This window comes from Dermacentor andersoni, chromosome 9 (assembly GCF_023375885.2).
Source record: "Dermacentor andersoni chromosome 9, qqDerAnde1_hic_scaffold, whole genome shotgun sequence".
In the NCBI taxonomy this organism is placed as follows: domain Eukaryota; kingdom Metazoa; phylum Arthropoda; class Arachnida; order Ixodida; family Ixodidae; genus Dermacentor; species Dermacentor andersoni.
Genome location: NC_092822.1, coordinates 25,717,597 through 25,740,230, shown reverse-complemented (window position 1 = coordinate 25,740,230; position 22,634 = coordinate 25,717,597). Strand labels below are relative to the sequence as shown.

The following is a 22,634-nucleotide window of genomic DNA, read 5'->3' as shown; positions in this document are numbered from 1 at the left end:
CGTCGACGGTCGTCTGCTGCGTCCTTCCAATTAGAACCGCTGATTGGGTCACGGAACGGGATTGTCTCCTTAAGTGGTGACGTCACCGTGAGCGGAACGCGACTTCTTGGTTGCTTGTTTTTTGTGTTTTTTCATTGATCTCTTGGCGTGATCACGTCGAAGTCGCATCACGGAGGAAAGGATAATCGCTGCGCAGTTTTATACTTCACTTCTCGGGGCGAACTTACGGAAGCGAAACGGCCTGGGCCGAGTTGCCTGAGCGCCAACGTCCGTGACACGGGATTTCGTCAGAACACGAAAACGACGACAACAACAACAAAACAACGATGGCCTACTCCGACTTAGCCGTGGTGGTTTTCGGTGAAGACACGTTTCTTGTGCGTGAGGTGTCATTTGTGTTCTGTGTGCTCCGTTTGTTACGACTTTGAGGACGACTACCAGCACCTCTTCGTATTTGCTACGCCACTGCACCCTTGTGCTTCGACGCTCGAAGAAAAACGTGGCCACGCCTTGGCTCTTTTGCGCAAGACTTGAAACAGGATGCCTTCCTGGGGATCTGGTTGTTTAAGGAGCTCCCAGAAACACCAACGTGAGTTCACTTTTCGTGTGCTTGTCTGCAGATAAGTTCTGTAATTTCCGCGTAAACTGTAGCAGAAGGGGCTACAGGATATCGCTTATAACCGAAAAATACGAAACAAGAAGAGCAATGTTACCAAGAAACATGATTGCGCAATCTACCAACAATTTATTTAGAGCGGTAGGCTGCGTAGTGAAGCGACTAACTCTTTCTCTTTAACCAGTCAAGAAAAAAAAAATGAAACTTTAAGCACTTCGAACAAGACCATAAAGGCCGTCGTATTTAATCACTTGGCGTGCCGAGCTGTTCGAACAGTGATTGTTCAGAGCGGCAGGTGTGCCAATGTTATCGACGAACTGACAGCCTCGCGAAAGATATGAAGTGTCCGTTATCACTCTGTGATAATGCGCGGAACCGGACTACGCGATTGAACGACAACGTAACGTTCAATTTACGTCAAATATTGTGAAAGTGTTAAGTACGCCAGCTTTTCTTTTGATTGAACCCAGCAGTACTGGAGTTGAAAGTTTAACAACTGTAAAACGAAACATTAAGAGTATTTTCTTTTCTCGGTTTAACTAAATTATTTCCACTCGAGCAATAACGAATCCTAACGGTACTCTTGCATCCTTCGACGCACAGGTGCCTTTTTTGTTCATCTACGCGTTCCAAGTTGAATTTTTGTTTGGATTTAGCCGACATGCGTTTTTATGCGACCACAGTCGACTACAGCCGACACGTGACAGGAGTGTCGCCAGCATCTTAGAATTTCCTACAATGTAATTATTGTGTGAAGCTCTATGGCCAGCATGTGCTGCAATAATCACCGATTGCATGTAGCGCTTCGGTCAAGCTGCTTATGCACCACAACCTCGTTTATCTTTTGATGGAAATAAAATGCTATTTTACTGCATTCTTTAATTTAGTCGCACAACATAGGTGCTCTCTTTGTTTGCGACGTCTGCGACATTGACGATTTGAATCCAATCAGGGGTTACGGAAGCCTCAGCAAGCGTCATGAGACGCGCGTTTCAACAGCGATATGCACGGTTACCGCATGCCAGGTTTAATTGGAGTTGTTTCACCTTTTGGACCGTGGACGACGGACCTAGATAATATAGATCACTGCTATAAGACTGCGGTGATGACGCACTTTCTCGGGACGATCTCCAACGAATTCTTTAAGGACATCGGCATCACGTCATACTAAATTATGTTTTTCTTCCGTTTCAGAATACCGACGCTATTCCGTATGACATGATCATGCAGCTTCGTATTATGCAGCGTTTAGAGACCTATAGTGTGTGATCGATATGACGAAAACTCGCAATCTGCTAGGTCCCTTCGGCTTAAAAAAAAAAAAAGAAAGCTGCATCTTACGTATGCTGCGCAGGATCTTTCACCGGACTGGATGCACTTGTTGGACGCCTTTGTGCGCGTGTGAATTTACCCGAGCTTTGAATGAGCGTGTGGCGATGTTTTCTCTGTAGTATCATTACGAGTCTTTGTTTCCCCCTGTTAGGAAGATAAGTATCAGAAGAAGAAACGTAAAGCAAAAAAAAAAGAACATGCAGCTCTTACGCGCTATGGGAATCGATGTTATGGGAGCCATTGTTGCGCTTCACAACCTGCCGACGCACAGCTCGTGCCTTTGATGCGTCCGTACATCGACTACGCCTGGAGGCGGCAGCAGCGAAACGGCAGGTAAATTCCCATTGGCTGCGACGCCACGTCACAAGCGCGCCTCAACGGAGATCCGATTGGCTGCGACGCTACGTCACAAGCGCGCCTCAACGGAGATCCCATTGGCTGCGACGCTATGCCACCAGCGCGCCTCGGCGGATCAGAGCAGGCGAAAGAGAACACCTGCTCCCTCATTAGCGCGCCAGGTGTTGCGTAAGGGGAGAGGGCATCGCCGCGACGCCACGTCACCCTCGCTCTCGGAAACCCGCACGCGGTCCGTATCTTTCACTCTCTCTCTCACCCCACTGGGCTTAGCTACTCCCCGTGTCTGCCGACCTTGCTGGTCGCTGCTGCTTCCTCGGTCTCTCGTCGCGCAGAACGTCGGTGGCATGCGGCTACGCGTGTGCGAATGGTGATCGTTGAGACCGAATTGAATACGAATCGAATAGTGCCAGAAGCGAATGGAATCGAATATCGAGTACTTTTCGAACAGTTTTCGAATAATGAACTGCCGTCACCACAATATGAAATGATGTTCGCATCCTAGTATTCTTATAGCAAGTTTCTGGCGTTACATAGTACGCTCTGGAGCGTTGTTTCTTAAGAGAACAAATGGAGCATTAGAACCAAGCAAGTAGTTTCTTCGCATGCACAGTGTTCTTCAAAGAGCGCAATGATAGCTATATAGCATATAAAGTATGGCTTCCTAAGTGATATATAGACTGCTCCACTACGCAAGTTCTCATGTTTTATGTCCATAGCGTGCCCACTAGGGGGTGAGAATTTACCGTACTTCTCCAATTTTATGTTTATTCGGCTGCAGTTGGCGTTTTAATATTCGTAAAAGTATTCGAAAAGTAATCGCATTCACGAATGGCGACTATTCGATTCGAATGCTGAATCGAATAACACACTATTCGATTCGTTTTTCGAATGTTTCGAATATTCGCGAACCCCTATATTTGGTTCGTTATTCGAAAGTTCCGACTATTCGCGCACCCCTATATTCGATTTGTTATTCGAAAGTTACGATTATTGGCACACCCCTATATTCGATTCGTTATTCGAAAGTTTCGAATATTCGCACACCCCTATGTAACATGCGGCGTTGGCAAGCACATACCGCTGTGGTACATTACTCGCAGCGCAAAACTCGAATGACCTGCCCGCAATATAGTGCTCAGAGACAAGTGATGTGCAGAGTACTGGACCAGTTGGACAACCGTCCACTATCAGAACTAAAAGCTTTAGGCCAATGCTCCGAAAGAACATCCGCGTTGAAGGCCTTACTCGCGACAGACTCTAAGAATGCCGCCCCCTACCGCTCTGTAGTGTACGCGCTTTGTTCGCGCTTGTCTCCCTTTCTTTCTATCTCCCCCTTCCACTCTGTTTCTCTTTTTATCCCCCTTAACTCTTCCCCCTGCGCAGGGTAGCCAACCGGAACTACCTCTGGTTAACCTCCCTACCTTTCTTTGAATTATTTTCTCTCTCTCTCGAATGACCGCTCAGGGGCGTTCAATTGGACATTAATACTTTCGCATTCACAACACATAAGAAGTGCTCGGATGTCCTCTGATTTCTTTTTTTCTCCGACGTATGGCGATTGTTTAGCTACGGTTTAGAAAGTGGTCTGAGGACACCGTCGCCGGCGTAACCGAATGGAGAGGCGGACACAGGCAAACGCAGTTCCCAACTTGAAGCCTAACTATACTGGCCCAATCCAATTTCTATTCAAATGCATGTGCAATACAGAAATGGTAGCCTTAGACAAAGACTGAACCATCTTGAATTAAATTTGTTGCATTTAAAAGAAACAAAAACTGAATTATGTCGACTGTATAGCAAGCAGAATGTTGACTTAAGGAATCAAATATGCGACGAAAGCTGCCGACAATCGGCAACCTAAAAAATATAGTATGTTGTTTATCAATCAATAACTATGTACCGAAAACAAATATAGTTGTTCTGTAAACTGCACCTGTTACAGAATAGAAAGCGGACAAATATTATACGTGAGTTTACAACTTACATAATGTTGCTGCAATGTTTAGGGTGGTTTTGCGAAAGTCCTGCTCACAAAACCATGGTGTACGTAGTACGGAGTGGTGTAAACCTCGTCTATTTCGCTCGCTTTAGGCGTTTCATCAGGTGCCATTTACAGAATTGCGATATCTTTTTTTTTTTTTTTACTACTATTGCTGAGTGACTGAGTTGTAAACTCTGTGCTCGAGTTTTCCTAAATTTCCCGATATTCGAAAGAAAAAGAAACTAAAGAGAAATTGACGGCGTAAACAAAGAAAGTCTACTCCCTACCGTCGCTGTACTGAAACTTTTTTTCTCTCTTTTAAATGCCGTAAACCTCGTCGAATTGAGCTGCATTGTAAGCCGAGCTAAACGACTTCTCCGTTGCCATGTATTTAGATAGGAACATCCTGAGGTAAACTTTTCCCTAACGCTGCTCCCGCGCGCGACTGGTTATGACGTGCTTTCGTTGTAACCATTAAGGAAGTTTGGTTGTTGACCACGTAACTTAAGGCCTGTCCGGCGCAGCCGCGTTATAGTTGGGCTATGGGTCGATGAGCGGCTACCGCACTCGTCAATTTAAAACCGGAAGCTGTTTACGAAACTTGCGTGCCACTCCCGAACATGTAGGGTCGCAAAGACGGACGCACTGTATAGTGTATAGCCTGCATTACTGGCGCGTTGTGGCCGTGATACACCGGAACAAACTTTTAAAGCCCTCGCTTCTTAATTTGCGTTAGCTTTTTACCTTCGTACATTTATAGGTCCCGGCCGTGCCACTCCCCACCCCCACCCCCTTTTTTTCCCCTTTCAAATCCATTAGGTGGAAGCAAGACGCGAAAATCGTAACGGGGGAGCTGGACAACAAGCACCGCGCAAACAACAAATCTTACGAAGACAGACATTTTGGAAGAAGTAACAACAAAAAGAAAGAAGAAAAAAGAAAACCTCTTCGACGGAATCGCCGGCGAATCACTGATGAGCGGCGGGGAATTTCCGGCGAATCCATTAAACAACACTGGCTAGAAAAAAAAAAAAGAGAGAGAAGAAAGAAATGATGAAAGAAAGAAAGAAAGAAAGAAAGAAAGAAAGAAAGAAAGAAAGAAAGAAAGAAAGAAAGAAAGAAAGAAAGAAAGAAAGAAAGAAAGAATCGAACTGGGGCACGAGACGACACCAGCGCTCTTCAGCGGAAAGTAACTTCGAGAAATCTTTATTCTAGAGATCTCGAGAAAAGAACTTTTGGAGAGGACGTTAGACACGGGAATTATTCGTCCATACGAAAGAGAAGGGGACTCTTGTGCAGACGTGTGTCCCAAAGAAAGAAAAAAAGAAAAAAAACGAGGTAGAAAAGACTACACTTGTTTTCTGTTCTCTTTCCCGGTCTGTTCATTTCGTCCTTTTGAGAAGAGCGTGGCATGCTTCAAGGGGGCAAAACTCGAGTCGCTTTGCGCGGTCGGTTCAATGACCCCTCGGCCGCAGAGCTGCCCCTTCACAAGCATTTCATTCACTTTTCTCGCGACTGCTCCACATTCCATTGTCAGCCGGTCATTCATCCTCTGGCACGGAGCCCAACGCGATCCGCGCTGTGCATATAACGCGCTTTCATGTGTTGAGCTTCCAGTGATCCCTCGTTGTATTCCAAAGTTTGCACCAATGCAAGATACGCGCCGTCTGATCTCGGAGGACATGATCGCCCCCTACGCATTTTTGTACTGCCTCAGAATCCACAGAGTTGTGGTTTGAAAAGATGGGATTAAAAAAAGAAAGGAAACGTGGGCAAAAGAGGGACACAAGAAGTTGCGTGTTATATGACGAAAGCGTGCTATATCAGCGTAAACACGGTACATGTGCCGCAAGGGCCCGTTCTCGGCCCACTGCGGTTTTTAGTCTTCAGAAATGATCTTTTCTTCAGTATCGCATCAACCATCTGTATTTTCGCCCACATGACTGCATCCTTTACCGCCTCGTTTCCTCCTCCTAACGATCAATTAATGGTTTAGAGGCATAGTGACCTAACAACTGTAGAATATTGACTTGCTCAGTGGCTCAGTGGTTGCTTAGTGGCTACGGTGTTGGGCTGCTACGCACGAGCTCGCGGGATCGAATCCCGGCCACGGCGTCCGCATCTCAACGGGGGCGAAATGCGAAAACAACCGTGTGCTTAGATTTAGGCGCACGTTAAAGAACCCCAGCTGGCCCAAATTATTCCGGAGTCCCCCACTACGGCGTGCTTCATAATCAGATCGTGGTTTTGGCAAGTAAAACGCTAAAACAATGAATTCAGTGGCTCATGCAGCTTAACGCATCCGAGTGCAAGTTCGTGGAGCGCACTAACGTCACCCTCTGTTATGCTTTCAACTCAGTTTACGTTGACCAGGTCGCGTCCTACGTTGGCGTTATCATCACATGCATAAGCCAGCCTCCTATTGTTTTTCACAATGGAATGTCGCCATGCCCTAACCGTTATCTGTCTGGAGCGAACACGCATCCGTATGATTGACGGGTTGACGGTATCTTACCCTTGAACATGCGCAGCTAGTGCGTACGTGCGTGTGTGTGTGTGTGTGTGTGTGTGTGTGTGTGTGTGTGTATGCGTGCGTGCGTGCGTGTGTGTGTGTGTGTGTGTGTGTGTGTGTGTGTGTTACTCCATTTCTGTCTCTGTGCGACAGTGTTGGTAACCTACCGAGAAATTCGCTAAATCTGGCGAATTTTCAGTGACGCAAACGACCGCTTTTTCTTTTCGGAGTCTTCGTGACTTTTTTAGGTGACCTAAGTAGCCGGTTAATTGCTCTGGTGAAGTTCCCCAAGGGAGCCTTAAGGGAAAAACAGCGCGGAAACCCGACGAAGACGAAGAGAGGCATAAAAAAGACAACTTCTTTATGCCTGTCTTCGTCAGATTTTTGTTTTGTTTCCAGTAAACGATGACCAAGCGAGAAGCCCGGACCGAAGCGCTGCTTTCCAAAGGACTTTGGCTAAGTTGAATGCTTTGGCCCATTTTTATCCCAGGAGGATACATGTAGCTTCAGACGTCTCCACTTCTAAGAACGTACCGAAAAGAGTATTAGTGAGCCCTCTAGGTGCATCATAAGTGCTTTTCCAGATAAAGCACAATCTCGAGATGTGACGCTGCCTCAGGAAATCGGGGGGTTGTTTTTCCTTTTGGCACTCGATCCGACAGTCTTATACCCGCCACTGCAGGTGGCATAATTTAAAGCTATAGCTTAAAAGACGATTGGGAACACATAAATACACACACGCAAAAAAGACCAGATTTCAAGAAAGTTATCATCGTAATCACTTAAAGACATCTAGAGAAAAGTGGTGCGTTTTGTGCCATGACTTGCTAGCTTTTTCGTATAATGGTTATCTTTTACGAAAAATCAACGTTTCCACTGATAGAGGGCGTTCGTGATGTCCTTTTCGTTCCTGTCGTGTCCGTGTTAACCTCTGAAACTGTGAACCCATACCAATCTCCTCAGCTTTGTGTTGTAGGAAATGTAGAAAATACGAGGGTGCCAATTTTTAATCATGGCCGCAGAAGGCTAGCTGTGAGAAAGCTAATTAAAGGACGGAGAAAATTGACTTTTCTATCTGACAGTATAATTATTTAAATATAAAGGCCAAATTTTCGACTATCTTCGTGTCCACATTAAAGGGAAGTGAAATTCGGTGGAAGATGACATACGTGCTATCCTTTAGCGTGTATGCCTCAGGTATGCACGTCCTCTTCTAAATAACTACACTTAGCTTTACTTATGAGGTGTATGATAAATAATCGTAGTCACGCGTTGTCAAATAGTTACCAAATGTCACATTCTCGTCACACAGTCGTCGCGTCTTGTCTTTACATGATTTTAGCTACCCTCGACAAACAAAAAGCAGTGCAAAATGACGGCGTAGATATTTTTTTCTCTTTGCGGTTCAAGGAATCGCTTGTGCACCGTGATTTGGGAACGCGTTAAAGACCCCGCCCCTGGTGGTCAAACCTGTCCCTACGGCGTTTCTCCATAGACCACGTGTATTGCCTTGGGACCTTGAGCTGACTCATTCACTCAGTCAGTGAGGCCAGTCACTTCTGTCCAGTCATTCGGGTAAGGTCCGTGAGTAGGTCATTTAGGTCAGCCACTATATGTGAGACAGTTCAAGACGGTCAATCAGTCCAGGTCTTGCCAGGTCAGTCAATAGGTTTAGGTCAGTCATTCATTCAGTCATTCAGGTCAACGACTTTAGGTCAATCAGTTCAACGTCGGTTAATCAGTTTAGGTCATATCAGTCACTTCAGGTCAATCAATCAGCTGAATGAGTAAGTCATTCAAGTCAGCCACTATATAAGTCAGTCAGTTCGTGGCGGTCAATCAGTTCAGGTCAACCAGCCAGGTCAGCCACTTTGAGCCAATCAATTAGTCAGTGAGGTCAGCAACTACAGGTCAAATAATCAAATCAAGCAATCAACTCAATCAGTCTAGAAAATAAATGCCCTTGCCGATCGAAATTCACAGCATTCAGTCATTCACGCATAATGCTTATTATTGGAGTCGGTTGACGCAAGACAACAGCAACTGGAGATCACTGGGAGAGGACCTCCTCCCGGCAGTGGACATGCAACATGCTGCTGGTGATGACTACAACGAACACGATGATGACTATATTAACGCTACTCGGAGTGGCACCACCGTCCTCAGCTATATTAGAATGCCGTTATACCTATAAGAATGATAGGTATAACGTTAAGGGATAAGAAAAGAGCGGATTGTGTGAGGGAACAAACGCGAGTTAATGACATCTTAGTTGAAATCAAGAAAAAAGAAACGGGGCATGGGCAGGACATGTAATGAGGAGGGAAGATAACCGATGGTCATTAAGGGTTACGGACTGGATTCCAAGGGAAGGGAAACGTAGCAGGAGGCGGCAGAAAGTTAGGTGGGCGGATGAGATTAAGAAGTTAGCAGGGACGACATGGCCACAATTAGTACATGACCGGGTTTGTTGGAGAAGTATGGGAGAGGCCTTTGCCCTGCAGTGGGCGTAACCAGGCTGATGATGATGATGATGATATTAGAATCCCTTTTCCGGCATCGTTTTACCACGGCACCGAAGGCGCATTCCGCGCTTCCTGGATTTAGCCGCTAACTGCGAAAAAGGTCCTGCCGACGAGATTCGCTTTTTGTTTGTGCGCTTTTTTTTTATTTCGTTTATCGTTTCTTTAGCGTCGTCGTCTCAATCTCCGAATTCCTATACAAGCCCGGCGCGAGCTTTCCTTAGCGGGTTGACTAGGGAGAGAGCGCGCGCATTCCCGCCTGTCATCTCGCGCACGTCGTCGCTTTTATATCGGTTTCATTCGTGAGCGGCGAGGGTGACGCGCACGCGCGCTTCTAGTACGGGGGGGGGGGGGGGGGGGGGGCAGGTAGCATTTTTGGCTCCGTTCCACGCGCGTCTCTATCTAAGCCCGCCGTGTCTCATTGCTTTGCACGCATCTAGAAATAACGGTTGAACAGAGGCAGGAAGGTGGGGGGGGGGGGGGGGGGCACTAAAGTTATATCAAAAAAAGGGAGTTCTGAGTGCCCTGAAAGTAAGAAAGAAAAAAAGAAAGGAAGGAAGGAAAGTGAGAAAGAAGTAGGCAAGCAAGCGTGCGACCGAAAGCAGCCGAGAGCTCAAAACGCGCTGACTAGCAAACTGCTAGTACCAGCCATGTCAACGAACATACCCATTAATCATTTACTAGGCTATGAATTACGACTACCCTGAGACTAATAATATTAGCGAAAAATTGAGGCCGAAAACGGCAACGAAATAGCAGGAAAAAATTAAAGTTTACGAAAAGTGTAGGGATATAATTATGAATTGAAGCTGGTCAGCTGCGGAAAATCTGGCCACATCGAAAAAGACATACAGAAAAGAAAGAAAGAAAGAAAGGGAAAGTCGCAGTTTCGATTGCGAAAGCAAATTAGTAGGCAGCTGTAGTAAATGAGGTTAGTAGTTTTATCGGGCGTATATACTTGTGAACACTCGCTTGCTAACTAAATTAACAAACGTGGCTTTACGCACGCACAAGATGAACACCTCTTACTCGATGACCGCGCACACTCGCTGCCAAAACGCTGGAGGGAGAAAGCGCGGCAGCAGCAGCGAGCGAATTGACCTTCGTGCTGCTTCTCGCTTCAACGCGAACCAAGCGACGAGAACAGAACGCACACGAAGCCATTAGTTCTCGGTGCGCCTAGAGTCTGTACTCATCGCAGATTCTTTAAATCTTTTTAACATTTTTTTGATCTTCGCTCTCTCACCTATCGCATCCCCTTGCCCCTCCCCCAGTACAGGGTGGCCAACCGGAGATAATCTCTGGTTAACCTCCCTGTCTTTCCTTTGCCTTTCTCTCTCTCTCTCTTTCAAGACAGGGCCCGGGCGTCCGCGCCATACGCAGCGGCTGCCGGAGTAGAACGCCCTACCCCCCTTCACGCGGTGCCTTGCGCACGACGCAAGACGGCGCGCTTCCTCTCTCCTTTCCTCCATCGCGCGGGCGAGATTCAGGCGCCAGCATCGGCTCCCCCTCGCGCGCTTTCACTCGCGCATACAGCATACGACGCGCGGCGATGTTATCGCCCTTAGAATGTATGCGTAACATCACGGCGACGCCGAAAGCAGACATGCGCCTGGAGTGGCCATATAATTGGTATCTCAATAAAATGAGAAACTGTATGTGCCGAGGCCTTCATGCCGCGGCAGTGTGGTGTTTTCAGATAGGTCCGAGTGACAGCTACGTATCGTGCTTTTTCGGTGAGTAGGTTTATTTATAAGTTTAAATGCCGCATAAATAAATTTGAAAAGGGCTCTGTGCAAGTCTTCCGATTTAATTATATGACTCTCCCAAATGACCAGACCGTGCTCCCGCCACTGCTTCCCGTGGTGGCACTATACATGCTTGCGTTTTTGTGACTTGTGTCAGTGTATGATCATGCACGTGTTCTTTTTTAATTAAATGTATATATGTAATGCGATTTTGGCAACTCGGAGAGGCGCCGGATACCCCTCTGCCTTCCGTCGTGCACTAAAAAGATCAACACTCTTGGGATAACAAAGTCATAGCAACGCGGAGGGACTCAAAAATGAGTTTCCGCTAGTAGTTCACATGTTGATTTCATGTTGCCAGTTGTCTTTATATCTTTTCTGTTTCTCACATTTTACCGAGTGGCGCACTTGGAATTTTAAAGAAAAGCATGCTATCCCGTGTTTCTTCCTTTAGTAAAGACATAATTAACGGTCAATGTTAACCTCGCTATAGAAAGACGCGAGGATGTTGCGAAGAGTAATTACGATGCACTTTGTCGAGCGAGCGCCTGTTGATCAGTTATTGGAACCCTGCGCACTCGCAGTTATACGAAAGGTGGGAGGAGGGGGGAAGGGATCATTTCTAATGTATTCCGAAATGATAAAAAAAAATTCGTCTGTGGCGGTAAGCATATTTCTTGTCCTTGAGCTGGATTATCCGAAGAGGCGGACGTTACTAGCACGAGAAGGAGAAACGCATGTTCATCTAATTAACAATCATTCTCTAATTAGCTTCTTAATTAATTACTTTACTGCACGGATCGCGTATTGTAGCCGGTTAGCTTGCAAGGCGTATGCACTTGGATCTCCAGGATGACACCGCTTTCCAGACATTATTTCCCAATGTGTGCAACGAAATAAGTGGGCGTTCCACAGTTACTTTTCTGCTTCACTGCATTAAAAAAAAAGCGTTTTGTTAAAAAAGTAAGTGGGTCAACAGTGAATTTTTACGCCAAGTATATGGCGCATATCTCCAAACTGGTGCCATTTCTGGAAGTTCACTCCAAGTGTAGATACGTCTTGCAAACTCGCCGGCTGCAATTCGTAAATTGCAACATGCGCCGTAAAGTAATTCAGAAGTTAATCAGCGCAATTTTGTTCATTAGCTTAATATGTACTTCTATTTCTCGTGCAAGTAATGTCCACCTTCCTGAATAATCGAGCTCAGGGACTATAACTTTGTCACCTGCAACAGGCGATCTTTTTTCACATTCCGGAAAACTTAAAAATGATCACCCCGTATGAAGAGCCGGAGAATGCTGAAAAATCGCTCGAGGTGAAGGGTATCTTTCTTTTTTGGCTTATTTTTGACACGAGCGCTGCATCACTGACTGAATATAAGCCTTTGCCTAACGTGCGCACAGAAATGCCTGCCTTCATCCGCTAACAAATCCCATCGAAATTTGGCCGGCTTTTAGAATAAGGCAGTCAGAAAAAAGAAAAAGAAGTAGATTTTAGCGATACCTATTCCTCCGAAATTATTTACTGCGTCAGCAGCTTACTCTGACCGTGAGACGCCGCCATCTCGCTTGCTTCCTCCTCAAAAGAACGCCAAGGAGAAATTCTAAAAAGTATCCCGTCAAAAATTGTAATTCCGTCAATTTCGCGCTAAGATGCGGATTATTAGAAGAGGAAATGAAGGCCGGCCTTCTACTTGTTTTTTTTTTCCTTCTTTTATTTCGCCCCGAAACGCTAGCGCCGAGACGTCAGTGTGACGTAAACAATTTCGAAGTATCTTCTCGCATTCGGGCCGTTGGTGTCTCCGCAGAAGTTGTGAAAGGCTTGCAAACTCACCGGTTACAATTCGTCAAGTGCACTATGCACCGTAATATAATTAGTTCCGAGATTTAGTGCAATTTCGTTCATCATATCCGATCACAAGATTCTGATTTTCCGTTCAAGTAACGTGCGCCTCTTTGAGCAATCCATCTCAAGAACTAGAAATGGGCTGCAACAAGCCATTCTTTTTAATATTCGCATAATCTTCCCTCATCACCCCCCCCCCCCTCCAAGAAAATAACATCTGGTGTATGTTATAATTTGAAATGTGCTCATTGAGGTTTTTTTCCCCCGACCAGATGGCGCGCCCTGCGTCTTAGTAATCGGAAATCGAAACTAAAGCCTTTTAAGGTTTCCTCTTCGTGCTGGGCCAGGGCCTTGTCCTGTCTTCTTTCTTGTGTCCGTTGTTTTGCGCTAAACAAAGTAATTAAGGTTTCCTCTGTCTCCCACGTGATGAAGGCCGATCGGCGAGGGTTCATTTACGAGTCGAACATTTTTTGTTTCTATAAGCGTTGTGAAGCGCTTGCGCGTTTGTAAACATCAATGAGTGTTTCAGTCGTGTCAAGGCGCGAGTTCGTGCGATCGAAGGCGTTCGGAAACGGCGAGAATCGTTGACCCACTACAAACATGCGCCTTTGGTGTGGTCGACAGGGCATCCGGTTAGAGAGCTTGGGGACGGTCGTTCGAATCACGAGCTGGGCAATTCAAGATTAATTTATTGATTAATTCCATAAGCAGACACCGGCTCGACACCGCCGCCGCAATCTCGGAGTCCACGCGCAACAGGAGGGAAGCTTCGCGCGCGCGCCGCTGGATGGCGCAGCGTGTCTAGAGGAAAGCGCGATAGAGGAGCCCAGCTGCAGTTGACGGCTCACACGTGACGGGTTTCGGCAGTGGCTCTTTTAGTTCTCTCTATTGACCTTTAAACGTGACCTCGTGATAACAAAACAATGACGATACATTATCTCACACCACCAAATTACTTGTGAACCACCAATTGAATGCTGATCGCATTAACGACGATAAACCTTCCCAAAGGATGGGTTCTGCCTGAATGTTTTCTTTTTCGAGTGTTTTTTACCATTAATTTTTGTCCGTCTTCGGCTCAATAACGAACGTGTAACGTAAACAAGTAGACAGTCACAGACAGACAGACAGACAGACAGACAGACAGACAGACAGACAGACAGACAGACAGACAGACAGACAGACAGACAGACAGACAGACAGACAGACAGACATGACAAGACGCGACAATACAAGTCCAGACAAGACAACACCAAACGAAACCAGACCACACGAAACCAGACAAGACCAGACAAACCAAACCAGAGCAGACCAGACGAGACCAAACCCGAATGACCTAAGCTTTCGTGAAACGCACGATGCATTACAAACAGAGTCAGCAGACAGACAGCTAGAGAGAGAGGTAGAAAAAAAACGAGAAAGCAGCCAGCGACGTCATCGATAGCCGAGTCCGAGATTCAATTTGCGCCCCGACCGGTACGGCCTCGTGGAGCGTGCAACGACGCCAGCCCCGCGGCGTCAGCTCTGGCGTTATTGCGCCCCAGCGTCGAGACACGGGCCTTCGAGAAGTGGCAGCGCGGGGCCACCACTGCCTCCACCGCGGCCAGCATTGATCGCAGCCGCGGGGGCGATCCTGCTCAAACAACGTGCGGTCACGCGACGTCCGCACTGAGTTCACTTCTCTTTTCACGCACGCGCTGAGAGGGAAAATGAGGCAAGAGAGACTGATGACGTCGGCAATAGTCGTTGTCGCACGAGAAGGCCGATGAGCATTGACAGACAGACAGACAGACAGACAGACAGACAGACAGACAGACAGACAGACAGACAGACAGACAGACACAGACAGACAGACAGACAGACAGACAGACAGACAGACAGACAGACAGACAGACAGACAGACAGACAGACAGACAGACAGACAGACAGACAAATAGACAGATCTTTAATGAAATAGAGATAATTCTGCTGGTGTATATGCAAGCGTCTACTTATCACTTTGCATAGGGACTGGAATCGCGGTCAGAAAGGCCTTTGGAGGAGAACACACAGAACACTTAGGTGGGTTCACGAGATCGAGTCCTGACCTTCGGCCCCTCAACCAAGGGAGGTCAACCTGGGTCACACGTGCCACCAGTGGCCTGGCCACCTGCGGAGGAGAAAAAAGCGAGGGAGGGGGCGAGAAGACGAAAAAAACTTATGATCATGGTATGCACAGATGAAACAAAAGCGGTGGTATTGATGCAAATAGGCTCAGCATGCATTGCACAGAAACTGTGTTCTTGACGGCCAACACCAGGGCTGTGTTCACACACACAATTTATTATTATTTTTTTTACGCTGCAGATGTACAGGCCCACAGTCAATCGCAATTTTAAACACACTATGTATTTGCCAAGGCGTCCGACCAGTGACAAGAAGCTCTCAAGACCAACGAAAAGCTTTGTGAATTCGGCCCGAGGTGGCTGGTTCGACTGCCGACCGCTGTGGTCGCTGGAATGTGAGCCTCACGCGTTGTGAGAGGTGCGCGTTGTGAGACACTATACAGGTTGTCAAAATTTCGGCGGGGCCCTCCGCTACAAGAAAAGTAGAAAATTACCTATCGAGAAAGGGGTCAGGCACGGAGACGCACGTCTCTCGCATGCTATTTATTCACTGCATGCATAGAAGCAGTATTCAAGCTATCATACTGGGAAGGCTTAGGAGTGAAGATTGACGGCGAATATGTCAACCACCTTCGGTTTACAGACGACATTGTCATATTCAGCAACACAGTGGATGAATAGTGACGAATGATTGAGGGCCTTAACCAAGAAAGCCTAAAAGCGGAGCTGAAGATCAATATACTGAAGACAAAGGTAATGTTCAATAGCCTGGCAAGGGAACAAGAAATTATGATCGCCAGTTAGCCTCTAGAGTCTTCACAGAAATATATATAGTTATGTTAATTAATTACTCCCAGCTAGGGGAACCTGATCATGAGAAATTACAGTTTACAGATTGTACAGTAAGAATAAAAAATGGGTTGGAGTGCATACGGCAGGCATTACCAAATACCGTCTGGGAGCTAACCACTGTCGTTGAAAAGAAAAACAAAAGAAACAACCTAAGGATCGCGCGAAGGGCGATCCTTAGGCGATTGAACGAAACATGTTAGGCGTAACGTTAAGAGACAGGAAGAGAGCGGTGTGGATCAGAGAGCTAACGGCGATAACCAACGTTCTAGTTTACATTAGGACAAAAAAATGAACTTTGCAAACCACGTGATGCGTGGGGCAAATAAATAACCGGGGGACCATTTAGAGTCATAGAATTGGTGCCAAGGGAAGCGCAATCGAGGACGGCATTAAATTAGGTGGGGGTGCCGAAATTAGGAAATTTGCGGGCGTAAGGTTGGAACCAGCCAGCGCAAGACGGGGGTAATCGGAGATCGCACGGGAAAGCCCTTCGACCTGGGCAGTGGACATAAAAATAGGCCGACGATAACGTAAGTATACGTATAAACTTTCGTGATGTGAACTTTCCTGCATAACACGATCAAAAAACCGCTTGAACCGTTATCGTTGCATATCGCTATACCACTTGGGAAACACCGCTAAGGAAGGCATGGTTTACCTGCTGCACTGCACGCAATTAGTGACGCGCATAACCCTCACGTGCGTTCTCGGCATCCGCGAGACTCGAGGAGACGAGTAGGCGTTCATACGCTTCGGCGGAGATTGCTCGGTGAAGAACGTATAGTGCAAAGGAGGAGTCGACGGGCTCGAATTAACGGGAGTCAGACAGTCGCGACGATATATTCGCCGAGTCTTGGCAGACAGTTGGGTATATAGTTGAGGGAGGTACGGGATTAGTTAGGTCGAGAACCTGGACATTTTTTTTTTTTTCGAAGGAAGCTGGGAGTGTACGGATGGGCGCAGTTGGCATGCACGCGTTCCCAAGTAAACTCGAGAGTATATACGTACTACGTACTTCATCGATTGTTTGACACATTCGTATGATCTTTTGCACCGTTGTGCTGCTGTCTGTCAAATGTGATGGTCGGTGGACGCTTTGAACCACGTGTTCCAGGCTTTTTTATTTTTTGTACACTGCCCGCAACATCATTGTCTTCTGATGTTGAAAATAAAATTGAATTGAATCGCGTCTTTGTGTCGGCTGCTCTGGCGTTATGGCGAAAGCCTCTGGACCAAGAGATATGTGAAAGGTTGGCAAAAAAAATTCAATGGCGATTTACTTGTGAACTCGAGAGAAATATGCGTTAGCATTGCGTTAGCACCTCTTTGTGGGTGTCGGATGCACGATTTAAACCGCGTTCGCCGCTTTTGATGTGCCAAAGTGCGCGAATGCCGCGAGTGGAAGGGGGGGTCAGGCCCTGCGACAACGGAAGACTGCGCGCTCCAGTGGTTGCACGAGCGTGCCGAAGAAATAACTCGAAGACGATGACAACGACGGCTGCGCGAATGAAATGAATAAATAAATAAATAAATGAAGCGCTCAACCAATGAGCGACTTTTCTCCTTCGGCACTGCCGAAGGAGAAAAGAAGAAGGAAAAGAATCCGGGGAGTGCAGAGGAACAAGTTGAAGGCAACGACGACGACGACGACAACAACAACGACGACGACGACGACGACAACAACAAAAAGACAGAGAAGAGCAAGCCAGCGGGGAAGAAGGTGATCGCCAGTGCTCCGGGCGCAGGAGTGAAGCCGTCGGGCATCAGGTCCGTGCTTCGTGCCTCCTATTGGACCAGGGGGACGACCTTCCAGAGGCGGGCTCATCACTATGTTCTTCTGACCGCAAGAGAGGAAGGTGCTGTCATCATCATCATCATCATCAACAACAACAACAACAACCTATTTTAAGTCCACCGCAGGACGAAGGCCGTGCCACTCCGGAAAAGTGAAGCCCGTGGACCGGGAGCAGATGCGAAACCACTGGACTTCGTATCCCGCTTCGATGCCTCTACCGTGCCAAGGGGTACTCCCTCACGTTCTCTCTATGCCCCAAGCATACCTCTTCCTGCATCGTCGGATTCCTGGTGTTCGTCTCGGGTTGACCAGGACTTTGTTTCGACGGCGGCTATAGTCTCGCCAAATGCTATTCGCACTCCGGACGGCGCCGTATCGCTGCTACAGTGCAGACCGTCGAACTGTGTGGTGTTAAGAGCGGCTCGCTGAGGTGCAAGTTTTGCCAGCCAGATGCGAGAGCGGCGTCGACTTTTCCTGGAAAGCCACCGCAACCCTCTGGCCACACGGCGTCGCCAAGTGTAATGTGTGCGGAGGACAATGCGCCACGTCTGCCACTCTGTGTCGCGAGATTGCCGAGATGAGTTCGACGAACCAGGCTTTGTGACTGAACACGCCACCGCCGACCTGGTCTGCCGCGTGCGGGGGAGTTCCCGAGGGAACGTATTTGGCGGCAACGTCCCACGCGCCTTTCAAGACGCAAGGCAATGGAGAACCGGCGGCCGCGCTGCGGTGGTCAGCTCGGGGAATAAGATGCGCTTTTCCTGATGTAGGCCCCGAGTTCTGCGAAGACCGTCTGACGTCGGTGGGGACCGTGAACCTGTGCGGAACTGTGTGTGTGTAAGCCCTCCCGCAGAAAGGCGACTCGTCTACGTCTACTGGTCGAACGTTTCCCTCGCCTAGGGATCGAGCAAGAACCGAGTGTTTATAAACCGCTGTTGTGCGGCTGCTCAGTGTACTTTCTCTCGCAGTCATGCTAGACTGATGAACTGCAACGTCCTTATGTAGATACTGTAAATAAACACATATTCCTCGTTCTCGATGAGAAGCAGTCCTTCTCTTCAACAACGTCCTCAGCGTGGATAAGTTGGACGACGGCATGGGCCAGCTACCATCTAATTCATGCCCGACTCCAATCTTGACAACTGGTTACGAACGGTGGGATTGACCTCCCAATCCTTACAGTGGGCCTTGCGAAGGCTCTGGGTTCGGTCGGCACCGGAAACAAGTTATCTCTTTTGTTCACTTTCATTTCCCCTTTTCTTCATTATTTTCTACATTTAAATTTCAACCACAGCTATAATTACCCTTATGCTTTTCTTGGCTTCATTCATTTGCATAGTAGTGAGTGTACATGCATACAAACATGCACGCGCAAACCCACAGAAACACGCACAACCCCCCCCCTTGCCCCACACATGCACAAACACGAACACACATGCACACGAACTCACAAACGTACACACACAAACACAGGCGCTCACAGAAACAGATCGCAGGCTACGTAGCCCTATCAAATCCCTGAAGTGTGAAACGAGTGGCGTGAGCGAAAATCCGGCTCATTCGCGAAACGCCGTGGGGTGTCCCGAAAGTTTCACGTCGGTTGCACCTGGCATTAAGCGGAGCCGACACCGGGGCTTCGCGGCTCGCTTTGTTCGACCGCTTGTCTCTGCGGCGTTATTTTAAACAAAGGCGCGAGAGGGCAGCCGCGGGCGGGCTTAAGTTTTAGGCTGCGACGTTTTTCAACGCGGCAGTAAAACGAGAAACTTGAATTCGAAAGTATAAAGAAGAGGCCGGACTTGGCGAAAGAATAACATGCTACCCGAAAGAAAGAAAGAGCGAAACAAATAAACAAACAAACAAAAAACAAACAAACAAACAAACAAAACTGAGGTGGCGAAGCTGGAGGACTTTACAAAGTCGCCCAAGAGGACGACGGTGCTCCGGCTTCGGAAGCTGCTAACAAAACTTGGCACAGCGTCGCCATATATTTCCGTGCAGCGTTATAGAACCTTTCTTAAGGGAGCCCCTAGTGGCTTCCGAATCGCGTGCGCACAGATGCATCTGCTCTCAGAGTCTGCGTGGGGCGCAAAGCTCCGGACAAATTGCCAAGCTGAGTGATGGAGCAGTGTATACGCAACTATAGAAAAAGTGAAAAAGAAAAGAAACAAGCACGTATGTACCTAAAAGGGAGGGGACGACATGTATGTATGTATGTATGTATGTATGTATGTATGTATGTATGTATGTATGTGTGTGTGTATGTATGTATGTATGTATGTATGTATGTATGTATGTATGTATGTATGTATGTATGTATGTATGTATGTATGTATGTATGTATGTATGTATGTACGAATTATCGTGCCAAGGGAAGCGCAGTTGAGGGCGGTGAATAATTAGGCGGTTTGATGAAATTAAAGAAATTTGCAGGCGTATGATGGGGCCAGCTTACGCAAGATATATACTAATCGCTGGGAAAGGCCTTCGTCCTGCAGTGGACATAAATATAATGACGACGAAGATTATGATGATTATGACGCATGTCTGCGAGTGCGTGCGCTCACTATCGTCTTAACCTGAACGCGCCGTAAGCTCCTTTTCGCCTCCTTTGCAGAGAGTGTAGAATGTTTCTGGGTTGGGTTGCCTTCAATGGCGGCAGCTTAGAGCGTCTTTCTTCAAAAAGGTATTCTATGTTTGCACCTTACAGCTCCGTGTTTGTCAAACCTGAGCCGCCACGATGTGATTTCGTTGGTCGATTTAGGTTTGACGGCTGATGTGAGTATTCAGTCGCAAATGGTCTAAGACAGCAAAGAAATAGCCCTCTACGCCGAGATTTGGAACACATCCTAAAACGCGGCAACAACAACCTGTGTCGTTGTCTCGACCTCGTCCGTGTATTTCACGCACTTCGCAGCGAGCAACCCACAACCACTTGTCCAACGCCTCACCGAACTCCCGACTAGTAGTATAACCAATCCTAAAACGCGGCTGCAACAACCTGTGTCGCCGTCTCGACCTACCTCGCCCGTGTCTTTCGCGCTCTTCGCGGCGAGCAAGCTATAACCACCTGGCCCTAGTCCAACGCCTCACCTAAGTCCTAACTAGTGTTAACCAGGCGCAACGTAGCCGGGGCTTGCAGAGTCGCGAGGGACTCGTAGCCTTCACAGCGCATTGCAGGTTTCGAGCCGAGGCAGGGCGTCCGTACATAATACACTTTGCTTGCCAAGAGTAACAGCGCAAATGTGGCCGTGAGAGGTCTCGGACGGCCTCTCGAGAATAAACAAGCTTTCACGTCACTTTCCCGGCATCCGTTCGATAACCCTTTCAGGGAACGCTTCGAGGAAAGGGGGAGAGGGGAGGGGAGCGAGCTGTGCTCAGTCTCACCGATTCCGTGCACTGCATGCACGGCTGGTGGCGGCTCGTTCCAGTTACAATCAGCAACGATCAGCCAGTCAGTTAAATCAGCCAATCAGCTCCGGAGAATGGGAGGGCGAGGGCATGAACTCGCTCGCGAAGCTTGTTCTGGCTCGTTCGCAAACGAAAACAAACTACTGGAGTTGGAATTCGCGCACGGAAAACGAGCCTGGGGTTGTAACTCACCCTGCCCTCCGCGAAACAATGAAAAATAAGAAAAGCAAACACTTGGTGATTCATGAGCACATATCGGTTACAACAGTAAAGTGAGCGCGTATAGAAAACAGGCGTACGTTTTCCAGAAAGCACATAAATGCCAATGCATCAGAAACTGTGTTAGCGCAGAGAACGGTGTAAGCAGAGCAACCTGAATCGTCTTAACTTGTTCGGAGACAATGAATAGAGTGCTTATATTTTGCGCAAGTGTAAAGCTTTCTGACGCTAAGTCAAGCACTGCAGGGTACATATTAATAAAAAAGAAAAGTCTGGTATTCGATCAGTGTACGAGCAAGTAAACGTAAATAACAGTACGGACACCATAAGCCTCGTATAGTGAAGGCTTCGGCAGTTATACGTTGTACGTGTAGCGTATGCATCGCCCATTGTACTCTGCTAATCATTTCGTGACGCTACCATGCACGAAGTCGATGTCTCGCGGAGGGCGATCGGGGACGGACAACCAGAGGAAGCCCTTCCTCGGATTCTCTTTTCTGGTTGGCTGACGCTGCTAGTGCTCATATAAAAAGCTTTAAATTGGGGAGGGGGGACGACGAAGTTTGCAGGTTGTGGCCCAAAACACTCATTTTCCCCCGAAGAGTCATTAGGTGATGACAAAGATGAAGTTCATTTACGTAGAATTTTTTTGGTAATGTTTCTCTTGCTCTCAGACATATTTCATAGTTTTCATATACTGCGGTGGCGATTCAGTGGTCATGACGTCAGAAGCGAAAACAACCCCGATTAATTTTGTCTAAATGTATCAGAGCTCGAAATTGTCCTTTGCGCACTGAAAAGCATCTTTGACGCACCCATATATCTCTCTAACAGAGTCCTCTGTGCGTTTTCATTTTAGCGCCTGAAACGGTATGTCTCTAAAACTACAGCGACTAATGGATGCGTATATATTGTCACGTGGTAGTGACGCCAAAGAACACAGTAGCAGTACTGTGAAAGACAAAACTAGCTTTTATTGGGCGAACCTGTGCCCACAAAACAGGCTACACTTAAAGCACAACGATAGCGGCGAACACAGTCGGCGATCGTCGAAAATCTGCTCAGCGGGTCAAGTGCGTCGGTTTTTATACAGCAGCCATCAAATGTTCCAGACTAATCGCTGGGACCCGCATGCCTTCCACAAAGTTCTACAACATTCGAGTCACGCGATGAAATCAGATAACACAAGGTTCGGCGACAACAAACAGCGGATAGAAGCATCGATAACTTTCCAGAAACTTCGGATACATGCAGACGCGTCCAGCGCTGTGCGATAACATTTGTTAGCCGGCGAATGTGGTCGCCCGTTAAATATAAGTACACGTGTCAATACCCCCCTCTT

The 22,634-nt window shown here is 47.5% G+C and overlaps 1 protein-coding gene and 1 long non-coding RNA gene across 2 annotated transcripts in view; one reads left to right on the top strand and one right to left on the bottom strand.

Annotated features, from left to right (window-relative positions):
• Grip (Glutamate receptor interacting protein) overlaps positions 1 to 22,634 on the top strand; it is a 150,068-nt gene continuing 127,434 nt past the window's right edge. The window contains exon 1 of the mRNA XM_050175120.2: positions 1 to 589. Coding sequence (XP_050031077.1) covers positions 541 to 589 — 49 coding nt within the window. The 5' untranslated portion in view covers positions 1 to 540. The remainder of the gene's footprint in view (positions 590 to 22,634) is intronic.
• The window catches only part of LOC129383804 (uncharacterized), a 106,294-nt gene continuing 97,242 nt past the window's right edge, over positions 13,583 to 22,634 (bottom strand). The window contains exons 2-3 of the long non-coding RNA XR_008611683.1: positions 15,001 to 15,062; positions 13,583 to 13,714 (exon numbers count right to left, since the gene is read on the bottom strand). This is a non-coding gene — a long non-coding RNA (uncharacterized lncRNA). The remainder of the gene's footprint in view (positions 13,715 to 15,000; positions 15,063 to 22,634) is intronic.